This window comes from Zeus faber (assembly GCF_960531495.2).
Source record: "Zeus faber genome assembly, chromosome: 19".
Lineage (NCBI taxonomy): Eukaryota > Metazoa > Chordata > Actinopteri > Zeiformes > Zeidae > Zeus > Zeus faber.
The window spans coordinates 18,886,862-18,913,033 of record NC_137206.1 but is presented as its reverse complement, the minus strand read 5'-3'; the positions used below and the strand labels follow the sequence as shown (position 1 = coordinate 18,913,033).

Genomic DNA, 26,172 nt, shown 5'->3' with positions numbered 1-26,172 from the left:
CTCAAACACACAAATTGACACTGCACCGGTTTACTCAGCAATTTCATCCATGGCTCGGAGACACCAGAGGGAGAGGCTTTTTTTTCTTCCCCCTCCAGTAATAAAGCTTGTCAGGTTCTAAGTTGTTTCTCAGTAATTGGGTTTTATTTATGCGCGTTATATGTACGTATTTATTTATGAACGTGTGGAATATTGCGGTTATTGCCTCTCGGGTCGGAAGGTGCAGCGCCAGGCTTAATTGCCGTAGCTTCGGAAAAGGGCAAACTGAGACAGCGCTCCGCCGTCGGAGTGCTTTATCACCAGGGCCTCTAATATCATCCCACTTCCTGATTCAAATGAGTGTGGCATTCGGAGTGGAACAGGCTTTTGTGTCAAACCGTGCGCTCTGAGGCCCTGGAGCGCAGAACGTAGTTCAGATCTGAAGGTTTTTATTTCTTTCAACCCAAGCGGCGGATAAAGGATTAAATCCAGACGCGTCGTTCCACTCATGCACGCTGAAGCCGATGATGTCTGGAACGTGGTGTTTTTCGGTACCGAAGGAGGAATACAAAGCACCCTAACGCTCGTGGAAGGTCAAGTTGTGTCCCTCAAAAAAGCGCCGTTTCAAGAAAAAGGGTGGATGGGCAAAGTCTCCAAAAATCTCAGGTCGGTCGGTGAGCGAGAGCCAGAGTTTTAGGGTTAAAAGTTTGAAGGTCTGGCCTCGGTCCACGCGGCTGGGAGAGGAGGAACTGTCCCCGCACCCAGTCGCAGTTTGTCTTCGTGATATTTTTTCATCCATTTTTCATCCTGTCGCGCGGCCGGGGGAGCGGGAGGACATTAGAATTTATTGGGGCCTTACAGGACGCTCTCTCATCATACTCTCCCTTTCACCGTCTGCGGTGGCCAAACTCTGCGCTCTGAAGTTAGACGGTCTGACCCAACTCCGACTTTGAGGCGATATTTAACTTTTAAGGCACCGCGGTCTTACCTTTTAAGATGCGGCATAATACACGGAGCGGACGGACACGGCACGTTCTTCCGAGGCGAGTCTGTATTTCCGAGATAAGGCATAATCTCTCATGCAAATAAACAGAAACAAATAGAAACAAACAAAAATAAATTGTCAAGTGTTATAGTGATAAGAACGGCCAGGAGTGAGTTCAGAGCTGGCGGAACCCAGCCACCTTTATTCAAATCAGGAATGAACATTCTCTCATCCAACTCAATTTTCTGCTTAAATCTCCTTTTTTTCCAAGTGTTGTACACTGGTGTTTGAATAAAAATAAAGCACTAACAGTAAATTACTAACAGCAATAATACCTTAAAATGTGACCAATTTGTAAAGTGACAAAGCTCAGTAGACATGTTTTCATTTACAGGCGCTGAATCTCAAACACTGCGGTTTAATAAACGCACAAGGCTGTTGAACACACTTTTTTACATTTTTTCCTCCTCCGCCCCCTCTTTCATTTTTATTTCAAGGTCTATTTCATCTGCTTTGTGTGAAACACCGTAGAAGCTTCGTGGCGACGACGCTCTCCGCCGACAGGATTATTTACAGGAACTGTGCAGCAAAGCAATTAGAAAAAAAAATTAATAATAATGATGGAACGACGGCATAGAGCTTAAAGAGTGGATGTGTGCACGCCAATGTGAACTGGAACACCTTGTATAAAAACTTTCAGTATATCTTTAGCCTCACGATGGAGTGTGTTTTATCACTAGTACTACAATACTACTGTACGCATTGCAAGGGAGAGACTCCATTTTAAATATACACAACACAATATCCACTTTAAACACAAGAGCACTAGATAGGGCAAAGGAAAATATCCAAAAAACACACATATTTAAATACAGAACAACACCGGGATACATTTGTAGTGCGGCTTGTGTTGACGGAACTTTCAATTCATTTTAATGACGGGATGACTCCGTTCGGTTTCATGTGATATGACGACGCCTTTTACAAAAGGGGACCAAAAAAATAAAAAATAAAATACAGAGAAATGGATTAAAAAAAGAAGAACAGAGTTGCTGCCGAATTCTTCAAAGCCCTCCGTCGGAGCTGACGGCTTGGGCGCACAGAACGATATACATTCATGGATAGGACGCCGCGTGGTGCGTTGGCTGATGTACAACGACAGCACACAGACCACGAGACAGGCACGAGGGGGTTGACCGTTTTGGAATCTGCAACCGGGGGGGGGAAACCCTTTAAAACTGTGATTTTCAACCCGCCGGAGTGCGGCGTGAGAGACTGGCAGGCGTGCCGTGGAAACGTTTCAAATTCCACTTCCATTACATAGATACCATGGAAACCGGGCTCTTGTGTTGCAAGAACAAATTCAACAAAATCACTGAATTCATCAGTTCCGGCAGGATATCAGCACTGTGTTCACCAGAACAAGTTTCACTGATGAGAACTATTAGTCGTGATGAAAGGTTTCACTCTTTTTTTTTTTTTTTTCGGGCTCGTGGTGAGTCGCTCAGTCAAAAGAGTCGTTCCATTTACCATTTTTGCTTCGTTCGGGAGGACTTCATGAACGAGTCGAATGGAATTCTCCTAAGAATCGTTGAAATCTGTCCAAAGTATTGATTTCGGTGGAATACACAGTGCACGTTCAACATGAATCGTGCCAGATGCCGAGAACGTTTATTATTTATCATTGCCTTGGACTTCTGCTTCGTCCTCGGTTGCTATTTTTTTCAGTTTGTAAGTCGACGACTCGCTCGCCCACTCTTTAGCCGGCGTGACTCCCGATTCTCAAAGATTTGTTTACGACGAACGAATCGCTTGCCAGTCTTGCATCACTATCGATCAGTCGGCCATGATAATGAGCACGGTTTTATGGGTTTGTGACCTTTCGTGACATTTTTAGTGACAAACTGGATGCTGGTGCCACAGGATTATTTGACTGTGAGAAAGCGTGCCGCGGCGGGAGAAAAAAAACGGGAAGGAGGAGCCGGCGAGGTCCAGGTCTCACCCCCCTGAAAAGAAGCAACAACGACATTATTTCGACAGGGCTGCCCTCGCCGGTCTCCTCGCTCCGCTTTACATACCTCCAGCGCCTGTCGCTCCTCCTGACTGGGCAGGCCGTAAAAACCCCGACACAACCCTGAAAGCAAGAGTCCGATTTCTAACAATGTGTTATTAAAGTGATAAGCGCCGTGCTTCGCCGCGACCCGCTTACTACGCACGCCTGCTATCCAGAGTGACGCCCGAACGGAGCTTTCACTGGAGCCGGGGCATTGTTCAGTTCTTATTATAAGGCATTCTTTTATTCATATCATCGTTTTCATTCAATTCCAATTCTTTGTCATTTGTTTCCCGTCTGTCTGGTAACCTTCGCCAGAGTGACACGGAGAACAAGACTGCCCGATCTTTCGGCAACTCACAAATTACTGAGCATTGCGTCATATTATGCGGATTAAAAATGTGAATTCATGGATAAAGGGAATTCATTACGAAATGAATTCCCTTTATAAATATTTGAAATAAAGATTGTAAAACAAAAAAATGAAGAAAAAAAAACAAAAAACATTTGGAAGTCACTCATAACAGGAGGGAAAGCTGGAGAATAAAAGACCAATAAAAGTTCCCCAAGGTTTCACCTCCTCTTCCTTTCTCTCACTCAAACTTAATATAAAGTTGTTTTTTTTAAATACCATGAACTCAACCAAATCGCCATGATGCAATTCAGTCAGTTCTCTCATTCCATGAGATGTTCACCACACAGAGGGAATACGAATTCATTTAATTTTCTTGCGGCCGTGTGATAGCACTGGGCACTGGGACGGCTTTGTTTCAGAAGAATTGATTTTAAATCAGCTGGGAATCAAATCAAATTGCGTGTCTGGCAAGGCAGGCCACCGACGGATCCCGAAGCCAAAAGCCGTGAAGTGTACGTGACACCTCGCACGGCTCAGAAAAAACGCTCTCAAATGATCAGACGGTCCGTCGCAACACAGCTAGTGCAGGAAACAAGGAAACAAGGAAAGAAGGTAGAGGAGGTGGCAACATATGTTTGAGTAGTGCCTCCGGCTGGTTGAAGCATGGAGATGAGGAGTCAGTTGTAATAAACAGATTAAAACCTCTTCAACCACGCCATGCTTCCCGGTGTATTTGTTGTTTATGACTCCAATGTCAGTGCAGCAGTTTCCCGCAAGCGCATTTTTTCCTTCCATTTAAAAAGCTTATATGTATGTATATAATACATGTAAGCCGATGTTTTCCAATGACGCATGTAGCCACCGATGACCGCGTGGCTCTTTTACTTGCTGTGCGATGGCCGTGCGTCCGGGTCAAATAATGGACGAGTCCTCTTGGCAGGAAGACGACGCGCGCCGCGTTTTGGGGCTGCATTTGGTCAGCATGGAGATCTGGGTGCTGAAGTTGTTGCCGTTGCTGCTCATGGAGGGATGCTGGTACTTGGTGTCGTGGCCCATGTACCGCTGCAGGTGCCACCTACGCCACTTCCTCTTGATCTCACCCTGGACCTGCCACACATTGGAAAGGAGGAGAATAAATCTCACATTTGGTACTTTATTTAGCTGGCACTTCATAAGAAACCGCCATCCAATGTATTTCGGGTTACGTATGTGCTCCTCTACACGCTGTTTTTTCATTGTTGGTGGCGGGGTCCGCCACCTTCCCCAGCAAGAATGCGCTTATCGGGCATGCGCAAGTAGAGAAAGGCAGCCGCATTTCTTGGCAGTTTGATAAAGCAGCGTGGCTCGTTGTGGTCGGTAAACTGTCGATATGGATGAACAAAAAAACAACAAAAAACAACAGCACCTAGGGCTGGGCGATAAAACTATCTTGACCGTTTTCACAATAAAATCTTCTACGATAACGATGACAAATTGATGAGATTTATTTTCGATACAGAGGCCGTTTTTCTCCACCTACAAAGACACGACACGAACATGTGACACGAACAGGCAACGATACAGCAGGAGCGCCGGTTGCTTCCTCCGCTCTCTCCCCGGCCCCGGCATCGCGCAGCGGGGATGAGGCCCCCCAGAGCTGACATGGCGGGTCCGCCTCAAACACCAATTTGAACTGGAACTCTCCCTCCTCCCGACCCGAGCACGGCGCGGCCCCCGTCCCCGCTAAAGGAGACGGATTAATGAAAGAATCTGTGATTTTCTGGTCTGACACGGTCAGAGATCGTCCCTCGGTCCGCTCCAAACGTCCCCGCAAATAGTCACAGAGCGCAGATTTCACAACTTTTGGGACTGTTCTCAGATGATGTTTATAATACATATGTGAGAATGCAGGCACGATATTTTCAGGAGCGATCGGTTATCTGCTCCGTGGCAGCTGGAAATGGAGTAAATTAAATACACCTTGAGTTTTTATTTACTTTGTTTAAAGAAAAAATCGCTGTGATCGGAGCTGTGGAACCATGTGTAACGCCCCCCCCCCCCATACTAAATTTGAGCATTAAATAATGAATATTAAAAATAAAAACATAGAACTTAGAATGTGATAATAGTAACCTGATATATTTACATATCACTTATTTCTCTTTTTAGTTTACATATTTGTCTATTTTATTAATTCAGTGTTTAACCTAAAGCCAGGAGAATATTCTTAAAACTGTAAATTGAGAGTCATTATTATTATTATTCTATATATATATCGTGATAATTATTGACATTGAATCGTGAATCTTGATCAATATAAAAAAACACGTTGTGATAACATTTTTGGCCATATCGTCCAGCCCTTACAGTACCCTTATATCCCCACCACCGCCAAGTGACGATTGGTGAAAGTGAAGATCCGGGTAAACCCAGATGCTGAAAAGAACCTCTTGCAGGTTGGAACGGAACTCTGGGACTTCAGGTGTTATCCGCTCAACACAGCAATCTTATGGAACCAGGTGCTGAGATAGGTTCGAGCGAAGTGAGACTAGGTCACCGACGATCAAATTATGTTTGTCTTTTTTACTCGTAAAAGTCGTATCACATAATCGACATACGTCTTTTTCCCTGTTTTATGTGGGCTTTTTTGCGGGGATTTAGCCATTTTAATGCCAGGGCTTGCCTCCCGCGTTTCAAAGGTTCCACCGTGGCTGCATCCTGGGCTTACCACTGCCCAAGACGTTTGTGAGTGGTTTAAGAAATACAAACAAGACAGAGCGTTTTTTTGACAGTGGGTTGACCTTTCTCTTTCTCCAGGGCTGGCACAGCGCGAAAAACAAAGTGAGGAGAAGGGTCTGGCTATGCGAGACCAGGGGAACTGTGACTCATAATGTACACCATCTTCCCCCTGACATTCACCAATCTGGATGTGTGTGCGTGTGTGTGTGTGTGTGTGTGTATGTGTGTATGCGTGTGTATGTGTGTGTGTGTGTGTGTGTGTGTGTGTGTGTGTGTGTGTGTGTGTGTGTGTGTGTGTGTGTGTGTGTGTGTGTGTGTGCCTGCATTTGCATGAGCGTGTGTCCATTTCTGTGCATGCCCATGGCGCCCCAGAGGAGCTACGGACAAACAAGAATCTCCTGAGAACTTCCAGAGCCCCGTGCCGTCTCTCCTGATAGAAGCGTTTATCCTCCTGGTGTTTACATCGGGGCGAGGTGGTACCTACCTCTCCGTTGAGGAAGCAGTAGAGCACGGCCACCACGAAGCCCTGCAGGGAGGGGGCGGCAAGGTTACCAGAGGAATAACATCTTGGGTTGTGGTGTAATAAGTTGAGCGAAATGTGTGTGGGATTGAAAAAATAAATAAATAAATAAATAAATAAATAAATATATATATATATATATATATATATATATATATATCAATCGCACATCATCAGGTTTATGACATAAAACAAAGGAGGACGTGCGTGACGTGCCCTTTGGGATGTCTGGAGGAATGGGGTGATGGAGAACTCACTGGAACGGTCAAAAGTCTGGGGAGTCTGTGAAGTCTGGTGTCGCCCACTTTAACATTCTCACTGAGGTTTCTGAATAACACGGCGGTTTAAAACAGTAACAGCGCCTCAGCCGGCGAGAGTGCCTGGAGACGTGCCATGTTCTGGGTCTTAAATAGAAACACTTCCAGTACAGAGCTGACAGCGGCTGCTAAGTTATCACCACCGAACCGGGAGTCGGTCCAAATATGAGAATTAGTCAAGAAAAATGTGTTTAAATGGTCTTTCACCTTGGGATTTAGTGGTTCTTGTGTGGAAGAATTTCTCGTCATGCATCAAGTACGTTAAAAGAAGCATAATTGTAATACATTATGGGCGTGAAATGTTTATCGTCCACTGTTGCATTGCAATGTGCGCTGTAAATACTGCACCTGGAATGAGCCCAAGACCAAGTCAAAGACGAGCCGCACCTCCGTCTTCACTTGCTCTGGGATGAATGCAAACACTATGAAATTGATTCCAAACAGAGGAATCAGTAGCAGAGTCGATTTAGCCAATCTCCTGAAATGAGAGAGCAAAAGTGATTCACACACACACACACACACACACACACACACACACACACACACACACACACACACACACACACACACACACACACACACACACACACACACACACACATTGGAAACAAATGATCTTCACTTAACTTATACAGCCCACAATAAATCCACAATGTCTTTTTTTAACGGTTGAGCTCAGAGGCAGAGAGTAAGTAAACAAAACATCAACAGTGTGATTGGCAACAGCATCATGGGACGCTTATGGGATGCCCTCCATCACACGGAAAATCAGCTCTACTTAAAGGGGCTCGAAACCAAACAGCGAGACAAAGTCTGCCGCGGAAAAAGACGCTGAATACGATTTTCTGTGGTGATGACTTTGTTATTCGGGGTCTGAGGGGAATCTTAATCCCGGCGTCGCTCGGAGGAGAAAAAGCTTTTGCTTAAGTGCGGTTACAGGGAGGCGCGGGACCAACAGCGCGCTGAGATCTCATCAATAATACAAATTTGGCCCCAACTGGTGCCTTGGGGATATCTTCTACTATTCCTAAGATTTCTGAGGTAACCTTACTTACCCCGGCGCGAGGAGAGAATAGAGAGTGTTTTACCGGTACTTTAGAAGTAAGAACCATCGGACCTTTAACCATCTGGATCATCCGTCGGCAACACTCAGGCCGCTGTGTGGTTACTGATCACCGCCTATCAGATCCATCCCGCTGACATGGAGCGCCCATGGATGCAAATACAGACTTTATGTTTCCCAACCTTTTTTATTGCCACGGCACAATTTTTACAATAAAATATTCTCACGGCACACCACAATCCCGCTAGCCACTAGACACGTCACAAAACATCACAAACCCACAGAACTGTGCTTTTAATTACGGCCCGCTGACAGATGATTTGCAAATCCTTTAAACGACTCGAAAGTCAGTAATCCGGCTAGCAAGCGGGAATCGACGGTTCGACTTACAAACTGAAAATAATTACTGAGGACGAAATGAAAATGAGTCAAAGGCATTAGTCATAATTCACATCGAATCTGACTGATTTATACGTCACAATGCACAAAAATAGATTATTTGGAGTTGAATCTAATCTGAATCCGAAAGAAGAGTGGAACCTTTCCTCACTACGAGTACAGCAGCTCTCACTTTCAGTGCGAGGTGTGAGTTTGTTCTGATGAACACTGAGCTGCTATTCTAGCTGGAACCCTCGAATTAGGTCAATCGGTTCAATCTTGCTATTTTGTTCTTGCAACACAAGGGATAGTTGCCATTTGTGGTGGATGGGGTGGTTCGAGCAGTCACACCTGACGCTCACTGGTTGGGCTAACCGGCTAACCATAGGTTTAAAAACCCCATCCACACACTCACTCGTGATAGGAGCCCGTGTCATGACATGTTCAATCTGCTCCTGGCTAATTGCACCGAGCCTCCTCTCCAAAAAAGGGTGTTATCAACCCCTCGTCGTCTGTGTCTCTGTGCCAGAGGGCCCTGAAAATGCCACATGGATGGCGTGTGGTGGATAAACTGCCACACCATTATTTATGTATTTTAAGTGTATTTCTATACATTTTCACGGCACCCCCGGACCCACTAGCGTGGTTGAAAACACTGGTTGAAATAGAAAAATAGTAAAATTCACAAGAATATAGGAAATTACTTCTGTGATGAAAAATATCAGACGGAGGACGCCCGAGACGAGCCAAAGAGTTTGAAATGCTTCCTCGGTCCTCGCGTGGAACCATACTCACGAGTACTGGTTAGACTCATTCCTCCCGATGTCCGGGCAGTTGATCTTCTGGCGAAGGATCCGAATGATGCAAATGAAGAGGATGAAGTTCATCTGTATGGAGTTGAACACAAAGCAAAGACAAGAACACAAAGCAATGAGTGGACAGCACCTTGGGTGTTTAAAAAAAAAAAAAAAAAAATATATATATATATATATACATATATATATATATATATCTGTGTTATTCTATATTGTATTACCAATGGGTTTTAAATAATACTCAGCGATATTCATTTCATGTAATATTTTGGGATTCAATCCGACAAATAATTGTGTTTTCAGACCGTTCTCATTAGTCTGGAGGAAGGTTTAAAATGACATCTGAAAAAAAAAGATATATTTTTTTAAGCATCACGGCAGCACCGCAGACAGATCCGAGGGCGAGCCGGCGGTCTGGAGTCGTTAAAACACGTTAAAAGGCTTCAGCAGAGGCAGCAAAGCGAGGAAACCGAAGCGGAGTGCGGAAGGACAAAAGAGACATCGATAACGTCCTCAAGGACGTCCGGTCAAGGACTTCCTGCAAGGCCGCACAGAAGAAACGTTGGGGGCGGGATGAGATTTATTTAAATCCCCCCCCCCCCACAGGCCTCCACGATTCCTTTATCAGACTTTTTACTTTTCCTCATCCACGCCAGTCACGCTCATTGAACTCCTCCAACCACTTAACTCTGCAATTTCACCCTTTTATTTTTTTTATTTTTTTTAATCGCTCCGTTTCTGCGACGGAAGCCTCAAGTTTGATATTTTTCCACTTTCCTCCACAGACACATGCACACTGCAGTGTGAGGTATGTGTGTCAAGTCAAATCAAATCACTGGGCCACCCCCCCCCCCCCCCACACACACACACAAAAATTTTGCACAACCTTTAACAAATTTCTCATATTCCTTTGCGATTCCATCTAAAATATCTGTCCTGCAAAGTTCTCCACAGCTCCAGATAACCTACCATCCTGCCAATCACAGACACAAAATGATTGTGATTATGAACCCTTCCTCTCTCCTTCCTGTCTCCCTTGAAGCTTCGCTGGTCATTCTGACATTTTTTGGGTTGTATCGTCATCGGAATGAATGCGAGGAGGTTCGAAAAGCCCTTCCCACAAATGGAATGGAACCGCGGAGCTGCGGCGCAGTCCTGGCAGGTGACTCGTACTTCCCCGGCCCCAATGGAGCGGCCGGTGGAAGGAGCCGACTCTCGCCGACCCAGCCCACCTTGCTCGGCGCCGCCGTGTTGGTCAGCGACGCGGTCGGGGTCACAGAAGCATCTCTCATTTGAGGGGCGAAAAACCAACTGGGAGAACCGGTCGATCTGACGAATGTCCGCAGGAGCCCAATTTTGGGGGGGACTCCAGCTCATCATTCTCATATTTCAAGGCTCCCTATGTAGATGCCGACGGTATGGTTTCTCAAACCACGCGGGCTTGAGAAGCAGAGCCCGGACGCCAAACTCAAACAACGCATGCACTGGAATAATAAAAACATTTCTTACATGAGTTTTCTGTCAGAAACTAAATTGGCGAAAAGCCAACGCTGTTTGCGGCGGGCTGATGATAAATGAATAACGCTGAATAATGATGGCGAAATGGTTTTACACTTTCAAAGGCAATCAGTCGACAATTAGTAATAATGACGAGATAAACCGCGATAAAAGCTTTATAGTTTGGACTGCCAAGGATTTACTGTATGCTTCCATTCACAAATGTTTAAAACATTTGTAAAATTTGAATATTAGAAAGTGCATTAGGCTGGAGGGAACTTACCAAAATTGATGCCAATATGGGTGTTTTAATGATCCACCAGAATACGTCAGTGTTCTCAATGAGATGCCAGCACCTTTGCAGGGAAAAAACAAAAAAACAAAATGTTTGATGTCGACGTCATTTTAATGCGCGGTGCAGCATTACAAGCGTCCCCGGGAGCGATCCTGGTGTATAATGCACTTTCAATTTTTCTTACCCCACGTCATTATAGTAGGCTTTGGCAAAGCTCCAAGCCGTGATGAAGATTGTTGGACCTCCTGAGGGGAGACCAAACAAACATGGGGTTGATACAATCTACTGGGACAGGGGTCTGGGACTCTCAAAGCAGCACTGGGGGGGAACTCGGGACTCACCCCAGCCGATCAGAATGTACGCCCAAAAGTACTTCCTCTCGGAGAAGAAGGAGACGGCCAGGAGGGCGTGGAGGTAGAAGCCCTCCACCAGCAGCCAGAAGAAGCTGGCCACGATGCAATACTGGAAGAACACCATCGCCGCCTTGCAGCCTGCCTGACGGAGCACACACAACAAACACCAAAGTTCGATCGAAAGATACTTCTTGATAAACCCAGACGGGGTTTCGCCCCTGTCGTGGCCGAGTCCTGTGCAACAGTTACAGAAGTTAGGACAGTGACCGGAGCGTTGATTATTTGGAGTGTGTTGACCCGATTTATTATTATTATTTATCAAAATGACCCTTCACATCCAGATCGTTTTATTGCACTTCAGCGGTACACCTTCATCTTTTTTATTTAATTGCTACTGAATTTTTTATTTTTTATTTTTTTAACCTGTGCTGTCAGCATGCTGTCATCGGTCCCAGAAGGGAGATCTGGCCGTTGCCACCGCATGTCATCGTGTAGTGTGCAAGAAATGTAGACAAGTATAGAATATCATGGTATGAAATAAGAAGATAATATACTAAATATGACATTAAATATAAACCCGTGGCTATTTGTGATGAGTAAACTCATAGCGAGACCCGGCACATACTAATATATGCAGTGAGAACCAATAATACAGTAAGTGTGCATGTAGGTATACTTTATGTAGGGTTGTACCAAAATAATCACAATTCTCATTGAAATCAATATTTTCTGTCTCCAATATCATATAGATTCTCAAAATAACAGCATTTCATTTGTGGACGCGAAACGTAGTAAGGATAGAGGTAGTTTGTTATAGCATTGTATTACTGTAATGCAACACTACATTATAATACTGTAGTGTTCAAGTGTATTATATCTTAAACTATACTGATTCACCTAAGGCAATAACTTAACAACTTAACTTACTAAAGTATATCTGACTGTACTGTATAATAGTATCACAGAATATATTAATATATTCAATCATCTCTCCTGCATCATAACAAAATGGTATCACACACGGCTCTAATTACCAAGCAGAGAGCAGTGCCACAGCGCCAATTAGAAAAGCAGCATTGACCATTGTAAACAAACAATAATAATTAAGTTTTGCATTGTGGCGGAGGCAAGCGACGGAGCATTCAGAGCAGCGAAGGGGAAACGACCCCAACAACTGCGGAAGATCATGACTGACTCTCGGATAATGAGCCGAACAAAGCAGGATGACATCACAAACAGCAACAAAATACTCCGCTTTTATACACACACACACACACACGCACGCACGCACGCACGCACGCACGCACGCACGCACGCACGCACACACACACACACACACACTTGCAGATGGCTTCTGGATTTTCAATCGATTCTAAATCCCGTTTGATTTAAAATCCAATCATTATGCGTCTGTTTATCGCACGCGGGAGCCACGTTCTACCTCCACAGTTTTCCTCGGGAGCTCGGCGATGCCTCAGGCTCGTGTGCCGGTAGATGTTTGCGATGCCCGCGGTGCGATGCGGGTTTTAATAAAGCCAAATCCGCCTCTAAGCCCTGGGTGAGTCAGCGCTGGCGATGGGCAAATCGTTTCAGATAGGAATAACAGAGTCGTAACCCCACTAAGAGGAGGGAGGCGGTTTATTCAAGTCAGATGAGACTTGGTTATTATAAAGCGTGTTCGATGATTCTCAGACGTAGGCTCCTTCCAAACTAAGTGACTCAACCTTGAAATTGTTTTTCGAATGTGTCTTAGATCATGAGGATGTCGCCTGACATTATAACTTGCACAATTTTCGCTCTTTGTGGAGGTTTATTGTGCATTCTTCATTCATCATCTAATCTATCTATCTATCTATCCATCTATCTATCTATATATGTATTAATCTATGCATGTATTCATCAATCTCACATCATAGAATAATGATAACGGATATAACTATTATCATTGTCCTTGTTTATGTCCAAAACAAATGTAATTTCCTGCATTGCTCACACTTAAGATCAACACCTTTATGCATATGCATTACTGTACATGCACCAGAAACTGTGCATGGAAGAGAAACACACATCTTCTGGCAGGTGGCCACCTGCAGTCTCCATCTCTTTTCAACAAGAGAAATTAGGAAATTGCCGCTAGCACGGCACAGGCTTGATGACTTTCAACGGAAATTGTCTCTGCTTCCAGGGACGTTTGCTCAGTTGGTCTAGGAAATACAGAAGTACACAGAGAGCCTACGTACCTATGTATTTCCCCTGTGTCCTTTTGTATTTGCTGTAGAATAAAACTCAATCGTCAGTTTTTGTGTGAGGAGATTCTGTTTCGTATTTTCTTGGAGAAAAGAACAAGCGTGCCGCAGTGACACTCTGCACTGTATCATTGTGTCCAGATCAAAGGAGCACAGACCTCTGTATCACTGGAAAACTTAAGTTATCGAAATAGAAGTAATCCAAGTTTACTGTACCAATGCAAAAATGATTGGTCAGAATGGTTATGGGTACAGCAACGAAATACAACACCAAGACGTTAGCAGCAGATCTTTTAAGTCCTGGAAGTTGTGAGGTGGGGCCCCCATGAATGGAGCTTGTTGTTCCAGCACATCCCGCAGATGCTCGATCGGATTGAGATCTGGGGAATTTGGAGGCCAAGTCAACACCTTGAACTCTCTGTCATGTTCCTCAAACCATTCCTGAACAATTTTTGCAGTGTGGCAGGGCACATTATCCTGCTGAAAGAGACCACTGCCACCAGAGAATACCGTTGCCATGAAGAGGTGTACTTGGTCTGAAACAATGTTTAGGTAGATGGTACGTGTCAAAGTAACATCCACACGAGCACCTTGTGTCGATTACGCACATTTTGGTATTTTTTAGAGCTTATAGAGCTTATTGTGCGTAATCACCAGGTGTCATGAAATTTCACTGCATATATGTATGACCGTATGTACATATGTGACAAATAATCATTTAAACTTGAACTTGAACATGAATGCCAGGATCCAAGGTTTCCCTGCAGAACATTACCCAGAGCAGCACACTGCTTCCGCCACCTTGCCTTCTTCCCATAATGCATCCTGGTGCCATCTCTTTACCAGGTAAACGATGCACACACACCTGGCCATCCACATGATGTAGAAGAAAACATGATTCATCAGACCAGGCCACCTTCTTCCATTGCTCCATGGTCCAGTTCTGACGCTCACGTGTCCATTGTAGGGGCTTTAGTGGTGGACAGGGATCAGCATGGACACTCTGACCGGTCTGCGGCTACACAGCCTCATACACAGCAAGCTGTGATGCACTGTGTGTTCTGACACCTTTCTATCATAGCAGCATTAACTTTTTAAGCAATTTGTGCTACAGGAGGTACTAACCACTGCATACCAGGAACACCCCACAAGACCTGTCGTATTGGAGATGCTCTGACCCAGTCGTCTGTCTGGGTCAGAGCATCGCTCAGGTCCTTACACTTGCCCAATCCTGCTTCCAACACATCAACTTCAAGAAGTGACTGTTCACTTGCTGTCTAATATATCCCGCGCCTTGACAGGTGCCATTGAAATGAGATGAACAATGTTATTTACTTCACCTGTCAGTGGTTTTAATGTTGTGGCTGATCACTGTATAATGCAGCGGTTCTCAATGTTCCCAACCCACAATCTTGTTTTTTAGCTGTTTACTAATCCAGCTGGTTTCACTCATTACAGTGAAAACGTCATGATAAAATATAATAAATAAAAAGATCATAGGATTGGAGACATTGGCTGAACTTAAAAAAAAAAAAAAAAAAAAAATTTTCTAAAACGTATATCTTTTGGTGAGTTTCTGCTAATAATCAAACTAAAATGATTGACTCAAATTCCTGGAGTGGAATTTTAACTTTCTGAACATAGATTTTCCACCCCTGGAGCAAGCACCACAACTATCATGCATCATAATTCACCTTTAAGCATATGATTAAGCAACTCACAGAGAATCTCTCTTACTGGCCATTACTGGATATTTCCCATTTCACGTGAATCTGAATAATCGCATGTGCCCCGCGACCCCATGTGCACACCGAGTGACCCCAGTGAGAACGTCTGTTATAAATTAATAATCAACACAATGAATGAATAATTAATGTAACTTTAAGAACTATATCGAAAACCAGAAACTCCACTTCCACATGGGAAAAGACAAACAGCTCCATTCAAACACACCACCATGAGGGGGAATTCAAGCAGGAACAAAATCTGACCGAAAACTGGCTTCCCTCCCACAGAGCCGAGCTGAGAGGCTGTTATTGACCTTGTAGCGTGCGGCTCCATAAAAAAAGGCTCATTTTCCTAATGGCGAGGATGCTTCTGGGCAGATTCATGGCACGCATCTCTTTTACGCCCTTCCCCCGAATTTGTTGAAATACAGATTGATAGCGCGGGTCAGAGGGAAAATGCACTCTCGGCAGGGCACAGTGTTTTGAGAGGCCCCGGCCCTGACAACCTATCGGGATGGCATTTCAAGGTTTAAAAAAAGCTCGCCGCATTGTGCCCATTTGCTCGCAACTCCATAGAGGAATGAATGCACTCCGCTGAATGGATTAGAGGGTGAAGCGGGGCCGGGCGCGAGCTGGAATGGCCCGAGCACAATATCTAGGGAGGAGAACGGTAACAGAGTAAATAAAAACCAAAAAAAAAACAAAAACACATTTTTTAGAAAATGATGATGATATAAAGAATAAGGATGATAAAGAAACAAATAAGAGTGGGCCAGCGGGAGGGAGAAGAAAGGAGAGGCGGCTGCAAAGAGACACATCTGAAGCCGTGATCGTCGGAGCAGAAACCGACCCCTCTCCGAAAACAATCAGAAAAACAAACAAACAAACAAACAAAAAAACAAACAAACAAACAAGAACCTACACATACCAGCGCTGACAAATGTGACGCAAAGCAGAAAATGCCACGGCTCCTGCCGCGACTTCCAAGGCCATGAATTATGAATGAGTCTGAAGGTTTAAAATATGAAATATTAATGCAGCTGTAATGTCTGAACCCCTGTAAGAGAGCTGTGGTTCTCGCTGGGAAGCGCCAGCGATTCAGAGCCTCGGCTTGCGAAAAGGTGGGTCACACACCTGCTTCACAACGGTTTAGAAGCACCTGTTGATTGGATGCGAACAAGTACAGGACGGTGGGGAATTCAAATAACTGTTGTATGTCTGACTCTGAGGCACAGAACAGAGAACGAGAGAGAGCGAGAGAGAGAGAGAGAGAGAGACGAGGGGACCAAATGTATAGATAGATTAGAAGTTTCTGAAAACGAAGTTCCACAAGCCACTGTTTAATATTTATTGTGCGGCTACTAGTGTAATTACGGTACCATCTACGGTACTTGATAGATAGAAAGAAATAGAGTAGCTGTACTGTGCTAAAGCTATAGTTTTCAAAAACCAAATATTTTGTTGTGCGACTACAACTGTAATAACTGGACTATATATATATTGCATTATAGATAGATAGATGGAAATTCAAAATGCATCATGTATGCATTATGATACAAGGAGATTTGAACTTTGTTTGAACTTTCACCAATTTAACAGGTTGGTTAAAAATGTGTCCACCAACATCCCAAATCCCTGTTCAATCCTGGCTTATAATTCAGTGGAACGGGAACAGCAGAACAGTAGCATATTATTGGCCTTAATGAGGATGTGAAAGCGCCCAGATACTTTGTAAAGCACCTAAAATGTATTGATTTCCACCATTTATTAGACAAACTTTTGGTTGGTGGGAAAACATTAATGAAAGTAGTTCTTTTTAGTGCAGTTCATTTTTTGTTATTCAAACTGATCTGGCGGGAGTTGGATGACATTACTTCATAATGCCGAACAATTTCGATGCCGCTGTCGCTGTGTTGTTTCGGCGGGCGTCTAGTTTGGGTTTGAAGATCATCGTTAATGGCTGGAGCCTTACCTAGAAAAAAAGCGAGACGACGGCGGTGACGCAAATGTTGATTCAAACACACACACGCACGCACGCATGCAAACACACACACACACACACACACACACACACACACACACACACACTCAAAATGCACTTGTTGAGGTATGGAAGGCGTCAGTGCAGAGGTCTTCCTGATCCTCCACTCAGAGCAGCAGCTGCGTCGCGTCAACACAGTGGCTCCATTAAAGCTCTGCAGCCCGTGAGGAAACACGCCAATAAATGGAGGAAACCAAAACACCCGGCGCCCCTACATGTAAATCAGCGTGCACACGTCATGTGATATACATTTCTGCTTTTTTCATCTCCGCCTGAGAGCAGCTTGGGCGTGTGTTGCTTCACTGTTGACCGTCGGTGTTTTACTGTGAACGATCAGATGAGGAGGTTAGAGTTTGAGGTGATTATGAGACAGATAGAGATATAGAGACGTAGCGAAAAGACACAGAAGGTCACAAAACGTTTCACTTTTGTTGTTGGAAATTGTGAGTTGAGGTTGACTCATTTTAATTTTAATTTTTTTGGGATACAGTATATTTGAGTACATTTTATAAGAGTTTTTATATTATCACGAGACTCAATGTGATGAATCTTGGTTGGACTCCATTGAAATCCATGAGATCGTCTGCGTTGGGTCGATGACATTACTAGTCCCGGAATTCCATTTGAAACGGCAACTTCCATTTGACGGTCACTTTCTTGAAAGTATGTCTTCTTTGAATCGATTTGGGGCTTTTCTTCTGGATCACTTAGTGGGGAGGTGGGGGTGGGGAGATTTTTTGATGGGGAAAGGTGGACCCCGCCCCACCGGCAAACACAACGACAAAAGCACTGCGCGAGGCCCGAGAGGAGCTCCAATCCAAACTAGGCTCTGTGGTCCATGTTTATTTTGTCATTGTTCAACACTTTTGAAAAAGACCATGGAAACCTAGCGACAGCGCAGGAGGCATGAAAGGCCGCCAGCTGACACAGCCGGGGGCTGGATGAGGGTCAGCAGGGTACGACGGGACTCTCTAGGACTACCTGCTGGGGGTCGCAGGAAATCTCAGAACCATGAACCTTTGTGAAGCCACGTCTTTCTTCTGATTCTTTCATTGATGGTTGACTGATTCATTGTTACAAAACGGGACGCGGGAAACACTAGAGTAGACATTGAAAAGTTTAACTTAAAATGGTGGAAATACTGTATAACTTAAAAACAAATCGTACATTTATTTAAGTTACTGAGCAATGTATCCAGATACTTTCTCCTTTCTTTCACCTGTTCTGCTGTTCCCTTTTCGCTGTAATTGTAAGCAGGAGTTAAATGGGGATTTGGGCGGAGCCAATTTTTTTTAGGAAACCTATTTATTTATGTCATGAAAGATCATACATGTAAAATAATGCATCATTATGCATGTTGGGCTTGGAGGAATCCAGTTAAACTATCACCCATTGAGAAAAGTTTTATATCTATGTATTAATCCATCCATCCATCCAGGGGGTGCTGCTCTTGCGGCGCACCTTGGGCCGTCTGTGCTCGTGTTTTTAAGTGTTTGGCAACGTGCACCATGTTATATTTGAGAGTTGACCTCTTTGACACAGTCATTGACAATACGGCATTTTGACCTCCCCTAGAACTATCCGATCTCCGCAAGTTTGCCGTGTCACTGCTGTTCCTTCTGGCTGTGGGAACCGCCGCTCTGTTCGGTTGGCGATCCAATCAGCCTCTCCACCCCGGTAACATTTCGCCGTTGCCTCGGGAGTTCCCGCTTGATCTGCGTCCCTCAGCGGGTGCTACTGACCCTGTGTGGAATATACTGGCGGAGACACTGCGTCCATCAGCGATACTCACAAATTCTCATGGAGAAGGATCCACGCTGGCATTTACTGGATGACGCAGTGAGTAATAATGAGTTGGCTATTGGTGGCTTCTTGGTGGAGTGTGTATCTACATCAATAAGAGCTGGTGCAACACAGTGATAATCCGGAACAAAACCTGCGACCCTGACATTCTGTGTTGATTCTGTAATCTCTACTAAGCAGATCACTACAGTCCCACTATAGTGACAAACCCTGGGTCAGGTCAACAGAAACGGTGGGACGGGCCATCAGCCAGGCTAAAACCCAGTGCAAAAATAAGATGGAGCAGAAGTTTCAGCGAGGCAACTACAGAGCAGCCACAAGTCATCAAGATAATACCGCAATTAGACGAATGGTTAGGCGACTAGAAAAATTACACGGTGCACCTGGATTTCCGGTTCTAACACATCAGATGACACAGCGGATCTCTCTGCGGATCCAGTTAATACCGATATACATAATAGGTTTAAAATGAGAAAAGTTATAAAACTCTATAAAACTCTTAGGAAACCATTACGCATTGTGACTCTATGGCACATTGCGTCTATGTTAAGTGTACCATCCCACCCCTAGTGTTTATCCTCATTTTAGGTACCAGTCTTGCACCATCAATCCATTTCCTATCCCGTTTCCATGATGACAACAATTCACACCCGACTTTTTTTTGTGACTCACAGATCCCGGGGAGCAGTTGTCCACCTCTCCGACCTCGTAGAGGACCACGTCCTTGATGAACACGGAGATGGCTTTCAGGATGAACGACACAAAGAGATGCATGTGGATGTAGTTCCTCGTGCAGTGCAGCTTCCTGGGGCGATGGAGACAGCGGGAAGGGAGACGGAGACACAAAGCACACGCATCTGTCACTTGCACGCACGCACGCACGCACGCACGCACACACACACACACACACACACACACGATAATAGTGCCTCATGCTTATTATCTAACGCCTTGGCGGTTAATGAGTAAAAACATGTCACAGAGAGTAAATTGACCCTTAATTAAGCTCCCGTTCCTTTGTCATTGTTTGGATGGATCGACTTTCGACGACAACCAAAACACTTCTACACTTTCTTTCAGATATACGAGGAAAAGAAAAAACATAAAAGGTCAAACAAGCAACTTTTTGAAATTCTGACAAATTAATGAGCTCAGTTGATCTTTGACTTCCTTAATATCTTTGAAGATTAAATATGTGGGGGGGTAGAACGGAGACAAATTAACGGATATCAGTGATTGACACATGGCTGTAATAAGGCAGTAAAGTGGTTGTAATAAGCCTGGAATAAATTCTTTTTTTTTTTTTTTTTAAAGCTCCCACAGTGAACCTCCCACTGCTCTAAATGTGTCCAATAACAGTACAAGTTGTGGAGCAAACGTATAGTTGATCAAAAAAGAACAACACAACTTTGATTGCGCAAAGATTTCTGAATCCTAAATACGGAGTTTGAATGGATTGAGGATGGCAGCAGAGCGTTCCCAGGCATCAGTGTAATTACTAGATGGCAGGTTGGGCACACGCTCGCTCTCAGTGTCTGAGCGGGGACACGCTTGGACAAGCGACAATTTCTAAGTGATGAAATACCGTCGATGTCGAGACTTTGAAATGTGGGACGACATGTCGGTCTGACTTCCATTGCTATTTGGACGAGCTGCATCCAAAAGGTTCGCGGAATCTAAAGGACACGGTATTATAGAAAAAAGGGCAAAAGTCCATGGCACTCTTCAGTCAAAAGGTTAAAAAGCCTTTCAGATGGCAGACGGATGAGAATAAATTTTTTAAAGAATAAACGTTTTTTTAAAAAGGATTTAAAACTCGACCCTTTGGAGTAAGTTTGGACTCAGCCCTCTGTAACAACACGCCTCGCGGGGACCTAAGAGCGGGAAAAGGCTGCCGGTGATCCGAAGCCAGCCATCCTTGATATTAGTTCCCGGTTCTCTTTGAGGGAATCAATCCCTCGACTTGTCAGGGCCCGGATACATCGGCCCCCCCGTCCAGGCCTTCCCCCGGCTTCCCACCGTTACGAGCTGCCGCCCTCAGATGGTGAAGGTGCCATCGAGGAACCGGAACACGGAAACACTTAGCTTTGATTGACAACTCCGCTAGAGTGCTTTTTCCACGTGTCCCCCTCTTCTCCTTTTCCTTCTACAATTAGGCCCACGCCTTCGTTTTGCTGCTTCTGAGTCACACCGCATCAGTCAGAGATGACTCAGTTCGAATGATTTGGACTTCCTCCTCGTAACGGCAACATGCGGCGGCTCTTTAAATTCCCACAAGGGCGTTTAGCGGCCTCATCGCAAAACTGTCAAATGAGGTCGGATCGTAATTTAATTATATGTACTTATCTACCGTGGGAGTTGAGGTGCAAATTCTGGAATTTCAGAAAAATAAATATGTATTAATATTAAACCTCAAAGAGGAGTCATAAAGAGGCTTATCTCTTTTTGTCGCCGGGGGATTTAAGGGTATACATATGAATGTGGCCTGGGAAATCTGTTTTCGCCACAGCTTTTGTAGGAGTCAGAGCTTGCAGTCAGCCTCTTTTTTTTCCGTTTTAGAGACATTCGGAACCCAATTTCAGTATCATTATTTGGTACTAATCAACTTAGTGACTATTATTATTGGTAGTAGTATTAGTAGTGGTAGCAGTGCTTGTGTTATTTCTCCGCTGCATATTATTTCTTCATTTTATGGATATCAGACGTCTGTAAAGGGATGACTCATGTCCTTCATTCCGCATGAGCAGTATTCTGTTTATTTCACCTGAAGACGCAGAGGATGACGATGGCGGTGATGAGGGAGATGAGGGAGACGCTGTGTCCGATGGTGTAACCAATCTTCACTTGATAAAAGAACTTCCCCTGCTGAAAAGACAACAAAAAAAAGGCATTAAAAAAAATCGAGAAAACAAATTATTAGAGGGCTTAAAAATCAAACCAAATTATTCTACATGACAAACTGTATATTGACAGGGCACTTGTAATTGTAATTAATTGTGCGCCATAATTAATTATGCAATCTCATCAGGGGGATTTCAGAAGTCCTGAACCGCCTTGCTTCTTGAACTCAACAGAACGTCCCTGCGACCGAGCATCTTTATAAAACATAAAACGCCCCCGACAAAAAAGGAAATGTCATCGCAATGGGAGTTAACTGCTGCGCTGCACTTAATTTATGAGGCGGGTGTTTAAGCGCACGGAGGTGTTTGTCCAAGAGCCAAAGAATCATAATATAATATATCTTTTCGTGTAGCGGGGAACAAGTTTACACAACAAGAACCATGCGGCCTGCACAGTGTATCTTGTATGAAAAACCAACACAGGAAACAATTAGATGGTTTGAAAGCAAGGAGGTGAAAACTCCATACCAACATTGAGAGCGTTTTAAGGTTAAAAGCCTGTGACGGAGGGAGGAATCAAGAATGCAGAGAGACGGACATCAAATTCCTTTTAGGCTCCCCTCCTCCTCGCCATGTGGAATACTAATGAGGACGCCAGGGCGACTCAGGGAGCAGAGAAAGCACCCGCTGAGAGAGCATTTCACCGCCCCGTAGCGCACGCTCGCTCCACGGCCGCTCAAACCCTTGTCAGCGGCCAGCGGGACGAGGGCCTCTCATACAGTATGCATCATAACGGAGCTCAAAGAGAGAGGGGCGAGACGAATGGAGGCTAAACATGGCAAAATGAGGAGAAAAACGAGGCTAAATATGGACCCAAGAAACGAATGCGTTTACTCTCCCAGAAGACAAAAATTACGAAAATGACCAAGTTCCGCCGACTCATAATGTTTGGAAAGGATGAAGAAGAAGGCAGTCTCATTGACCAACCTGGCCTCGTAGATGAAAATCGATATGTTGTGCCTCAGCAAATGCATTTTTTTTGAGTCAAGGGACAAACAAGTCCAAGGATCAGTGTTATTTGATCGTTCAGAATGTTCTCTATATTGAATACTGCTAAATCAAACTCAATAGCAGCAAATGTGTATGACATTATATTCTCATTTTAAACGCTTTTGTGTATCTCTACGGTCTCATCAGAAATTTAGGAAATTAGAAATTTGCCTGGTTTATCCTCTTTTTTTTAAATCCCTATGTACTAGGGGTGTCACAATTCCAATTCGAAATAGAAAATCGATCCAAATGAGCGTTCGATTTTGAACTTCGAAATCACAATCAGGTTCGCCATTCTCCCCGTGTCTTTGTGGGCGATGTTGTCCGACATTGTCGCCATATTGGGGCAACCAGGATCCGCCGGTAAACAAATGCAGCGTGCGCTGGGGGATGTCGACTGCGGCTCGCCCTGCTCTGAACCCACTTTCGTGAAGTTTGGCTCGGAGTTAGGCGAGCTGCAGAGGGGTCCGCTTCGCCGCATCCCTCAATGCACACCGCACCCGCCCACCTGGCACTAGGGCTGCAGGAACCAAATTCAAATAGAATTTGAATATGACATAAAGAATGACAATGATGTTTTGCTCTCCTCCGGCGTTTCACTGTGTGTACAAGGGAGAGTGCGCCTTTGACCAGAATGTCCGGTAATTCCACAGATGTCGCGATGAAAGTGGGAAATAAACCCCACCATCACCGATGGAATGTCCCCTAGTGTAGAGGTCCCCAACCATCGGCTAGTGGACCGTGCCGGCCGCAGGGCGTTTGCCACCGGGTCATGAGAGCATGGGCGGGATTTTTCGATCACTCCACAGCAGAGCGGCAGCAGGAAAAACATCAAGAGTTTTTATTTGCCTTGTTTGGAGAAAAGATTGCTCTGATCGGAGCTGTGAAGCTGCAGGTAGTAATTTGCCTTTTACTACCAGCGTTCCCCTCTGGCTAAAATGTCATCCATTTTCCTGCGCTTATTTTGGTGAGTAACTTAACAGTAGTCTCATAAGAAACTTAATGTTTATTATTCTAAAGTCTTTTTTTGCTCAAGCTCTTAACTGTTTCAGTGTGTTGTTTAAATATTCTCATATTGTTGTTATTATTTATAATTTTTAATATTCAAATAAAAGTTACTTATTGAGAAACGAGTTTTTTTCTTTCCAAATCAAGACAATAGTCTAACAATAGCATAACCGTCAGTGCTATATATCCATCTATCTATCTACTGTATCTATCTACTTACCTATCTATCTATCTATCTATCTATCTATCTATCTATCTATCTATCTATCTATCTATCTATCTATCTATCTATCTATCTATCTATCTATCTATCTATCTATCTATCTATCTATCTATCTATCTATCTATCTATCTATCTATCTATCTATCTATCTATCTATCTATCTACTTACCTATCTATCTATCTATCTATCTATCTATCTATCTATCTATCAATCTATCTATCTATCTATCTATCTATCTATCTATCTATCTATCTATCTATCTATCAATCTATCTGTCTATCTGTCTGTCTGTCTGTCTGTCTGTCTGTCTATCTCTCTAAATAACCAATGAAGTCACTTGAGAAACACATATATATCCACATTGTAAAAGAGAACACAGCTCTTTATTCTTGATTCTTGCAGCGGAGCGACTTGTAGGTCATTGAATAAGTCAGGAGTAACGCTAAGAGATAGCATGGAGGACAGACAAAGACCGAGAGTCGAGAGATGCAGGGAAACAACGGGGTCTTTGAAAGTGGCAACAGGATGAGACCCCCCCCCCCTTACACACACACACACACACACACAAACACGGATGAGACACAAAATAAATTTCCCTGTTCCGACGTCCTTCCGCTCTGCTCGGAGATAACTTCCTACGAAGGCTCGCCGCCGCTCCGCCGACTGCACTCCCAACGGGATGGGTTTGCTTCAAAACATGGGGGGCGCTCACCTCATCACCCGTGTTGTTGAGATTGTAGCCACAGGCCAGAGCCACGTCGATGGCATGCATCTCCGTCCAGCCGTCCTCCGTGCATGTTTTGGAGAGGTTGCCTGTGGAGAAGAAAACACATTTTGCAGCCTTTGAAAGTTCACTTTCAACGGTTACACATGAGATGACACCACCGACGCACCGCAGCACCAGCAGAATGGCTGTTTGGTAGACGGGGGTCAAGGGATAATCAAATATTTTGCTTTATTGGGACAATATTCGGCCCGCGGTCCATTCAATTTCGCCCTACCTCGCTTTCTCTCCAGCTCACCCCATTTCGACACCAACAGGTTTATTTCATGGATGAGTGCCTTACACTTTTCTCTCTCTCTCTATCTCTCTCTCTTTCTCTCTCTCTCTCTCTCTCTCTCTGTCCCACACAAATCATGAACACACAAGAAAGCACAACACAAACACACGGTGACCCTGTACTCGTGACTTATCCTGTCTTCAGTTGCAAATGCAAAACAAGTCGGCCTAATGGAGTCAGAGCAGACATTTTCAGGCTGTTTGTAATGTTCCTGCCTCTAAGACTGCAACTGATTTAGTGCTGGAATGTAATAGAGGATTATTGAGAATCCCACTCGAAGGGAAAACAACAGGAAAGATCAAGAATAAAAAAAATAACCATACGAAAACACTAGAGCAGTGGTCTTCAACCACCGCCAATATTTTTGAATGTCGAAATTATTCATGTGAAAAATTAAAACATTTGTTTTCGACAAAAAAATCATATTGAGTAAACTCCAACAATTAACACTCAGAGTGTTAATTGTTGGAAACTCAGAGTTTCTTATTTCAGTAATCAATTAAAACGAGCTGATTCGCAGCTTCTGACCTTGAATTTTTGAATAACATTTCAAAAACCTCCTTTCAGTCACGTAATGTGCCTCTGACAGACATAACCGAACGTCAATAAAAACACATGGTAAATGGTTTGTATTATTGCATTGATATTAAACAGCATGTAAACCCCTATTTCAGATTTGGGAAAAAATGATTTTATTTGTGAAAACAGGTTGATTTCACTCTTATTTTCTACATCAAGGCCATTTAAGACCGGGTCTAGGTGCAAAACAACTCTACTTGTAGTAGTCAAACCTGGGCTAGATTATGACAAAAATCCAAAACAGCGTTTCAAACCCTATTTCAGA

General features: G+C 44.1%; 1 protein-coding gene across 1 annotated transcript in view; it reads right to left on the bottom strand.

Annotated features, from left to right (window-relative positions):
- Positions 1–4,284: 4,284 nt before the first annotated feature.
- vipr1b (vasoactive intestinal peptide receptor 1b) overlaps positions 4,285–26,172 on the bottom strand; it is a gene marked incomplete at both ends in the record, with an annotated part of 35,598 nt that continues 13,710 nt past the window's right edge. Inside the window, 10 exons of the mRNA XM_080020366.1 lie at positions 4,285–4,479; positions 6,575–6,616; positions 7,276–7,405; positions 9,164–9,255; positions 10,964–11,036; positions 11,160–11,220; positions 11,317–11,470; positions 19,818–19,950; positions 21,910–22,007; positions 24,980–25,080. Of these exons, the coding sequence (XP_079876492.1) occupies positions 4,285–4,479; positions 6,575–6,616; positions 7,276–7,405; positions 9,164–9,255; positions 10,964–11,036; positions 11,160–11,220; positions 11,317–11,470; positions 19,818–19,950; positions 21,910–22,007; positions 24,980–25,080 (1,079 nt within the window). The remainder of the gene's footprint in view (positions 4,480–6,574; positions 6,617–7,275; positions 7,406–9,163; positions 9,256–10,963; positions 11,037–11,159; positions 11,221–11,316; positions 11,471–19,817; positions 19,951–21,909; positions 22,008–24,979; positions 25,081–26,172) is intronic.